Raw genomic sequence first — 4,539 nt, forward strand, 5'->3', positions numbered from 1 at the left:
CATAACATGTGCTCGCGTCCGCAGCTGCAGTTCGTTGCTGGCCGTTCGGTTTCTTGTAGTTGCTCGCAATCTTTGACAGCGTCGCCGTCGGGCCTATCCCCGCACTGGCAGTCAGCCGCGTCTCCGCGAACACGCGCGCGCGGAACTCGGACGCAACATCCGCCGCAGTCATGCCAGGGTGGGCCCGCAGGTACGCCGTCACCTCCATCGTCAGCTCGTCAAGGCCCACGCTGGTGAAGTTGGGGTCGTAGTCGGCCGCAATGCCCCGCACCACGGCGCTCTCCGCGTGGTACGCATCAAAGTCTGTTGGCACGATAACGAGCGACGGGCACAGCTTCCTGCCAATGTACCCCGGCATCCCGGAGCGCACGCCGTACCGCCGCGCCACGTAGTTGGTTGTGGACAACATTTCGAAGCTCCCCACACCCAACGGGAGATCCACAAGCGAGGGATCCTTCTTCATCTCCACGGCGGCATAAAACATATCCATGTCCACGTGCACATAATTGCGGAACTGGCGCTCTGCCTCCAGCTCCGCCTCGCACATATTTACCTTTTTTCTTAGTGTACTTTTGGCGGCTGTAGAGAGATGGGGATATGCTGCCGCTTTCGACACGAGTTCCGCATGACGCTGCCTTCGTTGCGCCTCCATTCTCTCTTCATTGAGGTAAAAGGCCGACCCTCTAGAACATTTTTCAATGACATTGTTGACGTGTGCCTTGTCTACACGGGAAAGCCCCGCCTTTGTTGTATCCAGCTGCAACTTGTTGGATGTCTCATTGCCCTGTTTTATCCCCCGTCTTTGCCGATGGACTGTTGCCGCGGCAAGCAGTGCCCAGCAGCGACGCATCGCCGTCACGCACACCGATGACGCCTTTTTCCTCCACGTGTCTCTGTCTCTTCCCGTCCCTCAGTGAAGAGGGGGAGGGGGTTCGGGCCGTTTGTATGGTTTTAAAAAACCGGAGCCGAGATGGGGCGGGGTGGAGCGGAGCCAAAGAAAAACAAAAACAAAACAAAACAGGTGGGGGAGCGGGTAAAGAGAGGGGGAGAAAAAAGAATATATATTTTTTTTCTCTCTCTTCCTTCGCCACCCCCCCGTCCTCCGCTTTTGGCCCCTTCCAACCACCACGCTACTATACGGCTACATAAACAAATGCAGAGAGAGAGAGAGAAATATATATATATATAGCCAAAGGAAAGAAGCCACCATAACTCGTGCGCAGTCACCCATTGCTTTCGCATGGTTGCTTGTTTTTCTCCCATTCCGGCAGTAGAGGCTGCGCACGCAACCACGTCCTCTTCTATAGTGAGGCAAAAAAAAAACACACACACACTTTCGCTACCAACACTGATACTGCTGTGGCGATGGGGGTTGCTTCAGGAGCCGCCTGGCGCCACAGACCTCGCTTCTCTACACACTGCGGACCCCGCCGCGGCAAGGCAGGTGCGCCGGCACAGCTGCAGCAGTGGCGGGGGGCGCATCCACCGGCGACCACCCACGTGATGTGCTGCTTGCCAGACTTCTCACGTGGAGGTGCGGTCCGCCATTTCCGCAGCGCATACTTGCTTCAACTACGCGTTACTCAGTCCACTTGGCTGGGGCCACCGATGCCTCGCAAAGCGGTGTATCGAGCGCCGCGGTATTGACCTGTGGCGACGGATTCCGACCAGCATTTCCCACCAAGGCTAGACGCTCCAAAAGTGTGACGCTATCGTACGATGCAAGTGGCGCTGGTGGAGGAAAAACTCCGGCCTCAATGCGATCTAATGCGTCGCGAAGAAAACTGTTTTCCTGCACCTGCGCGTGTAGAGTGTCCTCCAGCACGGCACAGTTTGCGCGAGCTGTCACTGCGGCCTCCTGCTCATGCGCATAGGCCATGCGGCACTGCTGCAACTCTCGACGAAGCATGTCGATCTCCACTGCGTCGTGTTTGGCCTGCTGCCGCAGGTCTTCACGTGGCGCCGCGCTCATCCCTGGATCCCCTGCTGGAAATGTCATTGGGGCAGCGGCCAAGGGCTCTGGTTCCTTTTCCTCTTCTTCGTCGGCTCGCTTTGGTTCCGCCCGCCACTGCGACTCCTCTTCTATCGTTTGCACCGCAACAGGACGACGGTAGACGTCTGTCGTCTGACACGCCACCGCCGAGGCGCCTTGACTCGTCTGCGTCGCCCTATGGCATCCGCCGCGGCGTTTTCGTTCAATGAGGGCAGCAGCCTTCTTTAGAAGCGCGTGCCCCGCCTCCCTCTTCTCGTCTTCCTCAGCTGACTGAAGCCGCCGCGTCAACTCCGCCACCTCCTCCTGCACAGTTTCTAGCGTGGCTCGCCACTCACTCTGCACCTCCTCCAGCTCAGCCTCGTGCTGCTCGACAATGCCCTCAACCTTGCACTGGTAGCTGTCATAGGCGCGATGTGCCTCTCGTCCAAATGCGTCAAGCATGGCTTCACGATCCTTGTGCCACAGCTGAAACAAGACGGCTGTATTCTCTAGAAAAACACCGTGTTGTAGCAGCATTAGGGCCTGCATGCGCCGCTGCATGAACGCCGCGAAAACAGGAACAGCGGCTATCACCCGCTCCACTTCATCGGTAAAGGCACGTGCTCCGCGAAGGATGTCCAGACACTGCTCAAGGTCCTGCGTCAAGGCAGCGTTGGCGCGTTGAAGCGCAAGGATGGTGGCGGAGCACGTGGGTGTCGCTGCCCTCGTCGACGTCGCCACTCCGTTTTGTGACGCGCGTGGGGAGCCGTGACTACACACGTACTTCATTCCGCTGGCAGTCGCAGCCCCTGCAGGCCCTCAGCCGCTTCCTTTGTGACGCCTCGGCGACGCCAAAGACACAAATATACACACACACGCACAAAGCGAAGCAGGAAGTAGGAATTCGACAAATAAAACAGCAATGAAAACGCAGGCGCCACCGACAACCACCGGTGCGCAACGCGCACGCGTCGCCACAACGAAGCGCGCCCTGGCAACGGCAAGAAGGCCCGTGAAGAATACGCGTAGGTGTAAGGGGTAGGAAGAATACGAGGCCTGTGCTCGCTCTCGCGCTGCGCCACGCCCTACACACTGAAGCGGGAGGGAAGAAGGAACAAATACAAAAAAAAAGGGGGAGGGGGGAGAGAAGTCCCCTCAGAGAGGCGGACCGGGCGCAAATCACTGAGCGAGGCAACTCCCATGCCAGCCAATCATCGCAGGAGGGCAGAGGAGAAAAACAAAAACTCGCTGCAGCTGAGCCTCACGCGCTCAATCAATCACGATGACGTTGTCCTCCCCGCCACTACCCCCTGACCGTCTCACCTTCGCCGGTGGGCTCACACACACCACATCGTCATCATCATCATCGTCACCACCAGCGGCAACGCCAACCGGTGTCCGCGTATTCGCAGAGCAAATCCACACTTCGCCACCATTATTGTCATACCTGAACTCCGCTTCTTTCTTTACTGGGCGTTTTGTCCCCCAACTTGTAAGATGGCCTCTGGCATTGTTGCGAGTGCAGTACTGCAGCAAGGTGCGCTGGACGTTGCCCCGCTGCATCGCCTCGTACTCCGCCTTTGTCATGAGGTCCGTCAGCCGCACACCCACCAGACGCAGGAAAGCGTATTGGTCCAGAATAGGAAGCAGCAGCTCGTCAACCCCGCGGCGGAGGGTCTCCAAATCGTCCGAGTGTTGCGGCAAATTTTTGGAGTACTGGTGTACCTCAAAGCTCACTCGCTTTATCTTTAGCACAATCTGCCGACAAACCAATTCCTTTTTCTCAAGCCCATTATGCGCCGTTTGCAGAGCTGAATGTGCAATCTGCCGCAGATCCAAGCGACTGGAGAGGTTTCTAAAGGTGCGCTCCATGCCGATGGACTTTCGGTCCGCGCCGGTTGCTCGTTCACTTCCGTCCGACACGTCAGCGTCCATCCAGCGCACCACGCCCATGGAAGAGCCCAAGAGAAATCGAAATGTTTTCTCTGTTAGGACGTAGCACAGCTCCACGCGCCGATCGTAAATCCCACCGAGAACGTTGATGCCGAGACCCTGAAGGATACTTTCAGTCGAGCGGCCAATCCCAGGCACGGTCCGCACCGGCAGGTTCTTCATGAAGTCCATAACATCCGCTCGCGTCCGCAGCTGCAGTTCGTGCTGGCCGTTCGGTTTCTTGTAGTTGCTCGCAATCTTTGACAGCGTCGCCGTCGGGCCTATCCCCGCACTGGCAGTCAGCCGCGTCTCCGCGAACACGCGCGCGCGGAACTCGGACGCAACATCCGCCGCAGTCATGCCAGGGTGGGCCCGCAGGTACGCCGTCACCTCCATCGTCAGCTCGTCAAGGCCCACGCTGGTGAAGTTGGGGTCGTAGTCGGCCGCAATGCCCCGCACCACGGCGCTCTCCGCGTGGTACGCATCAAAGTCTGTTGGCACGATAACGAGCGACGGGCACAGCTTCCTGCCAATGTACCCCGGCATCCCGGAGCGCACGCCGTACCGCCGCGCCACGTAGTTGGTTGTGGACAACATTTCGAAGCTCCCCACACCCAACAGGAGATCCACAAGCG

At 58.3% G+C, this 4,539-nt stretch overlaps 3 protein-coding genes across 3 annotated transcripts in view, besides 1 other annotated feature; all 3 read right to left on the reverse strand.

The window, feature by feature from the left end:
* On the reverse strand, nt 1–850 carry Tco025E_06147 (DNA polymerase kappa; the record flags this gene model as incomplete). The annotated part of the gene is made up of 1 exon (XM_029373035.1): nt 1–850. A coding segment is annotated over one exon (850 nt), but the record flags the coding sequence as incomplete, so codon positions are not given.
* Nucleotides 851–992: 142 nt separating this feature from the next.
* Nucleotides 993–1,020: a microsatellite.
* A 559-nt stretch (nt 1,021–1,579) lies between these two features.
* Nucleotides 1,580–2,761, reverse strand: Tco025E_06148 (uncharacterized protein; the record flags this gene model as incomplete). The annotated part of the gene is made up of 1 exon (XM_029373036.1): nt 1,580–2,761. The coding sequence occupies one exon, from the start codon at nt 2,759–2,761 to the stop codon at nt 1,580–1,582; it is 1,182 nt and encodes a 393-aa protein (XP_029226866.1).
* Nucleotides 2,762–3,241: 480 nt separating this feature from the next.
* Nucleotides 3,242–4,539, reverse strand: part of Tco025E_06149 (putative DNA polymerase kappa, putative,DNA polymerase IV) — a gene marked incomplete at both ends in the record, with an annotated part of 2,127 nt that continues 829 nt past the window's right edge. Inside the window, one exon of the mRNA XM_029373037.1 lies at nt 3,242–4,539. This exon is cut by the window's right edge and continues 829 nt beyond it. Within this exon, the coding sequence (XP_029226867.1) occupies nt 3,242–4,539 (1,298 nt within the window).

This window comes from Trypanosoma conorhini, assembly GCF_003719485.1.
Source record: "Trypanosoma conorhini strain 025E chromosome Unknown Tco_14.4_contig_00398, whole genome shotgun sequence".
Lineage (NCBI taxonomy): Eukaryota > Euglenozoa > Kinetoplastea > Trypanosomatida > Trypanosomatidae > Trypanosoma > Trypanosoma conorhini.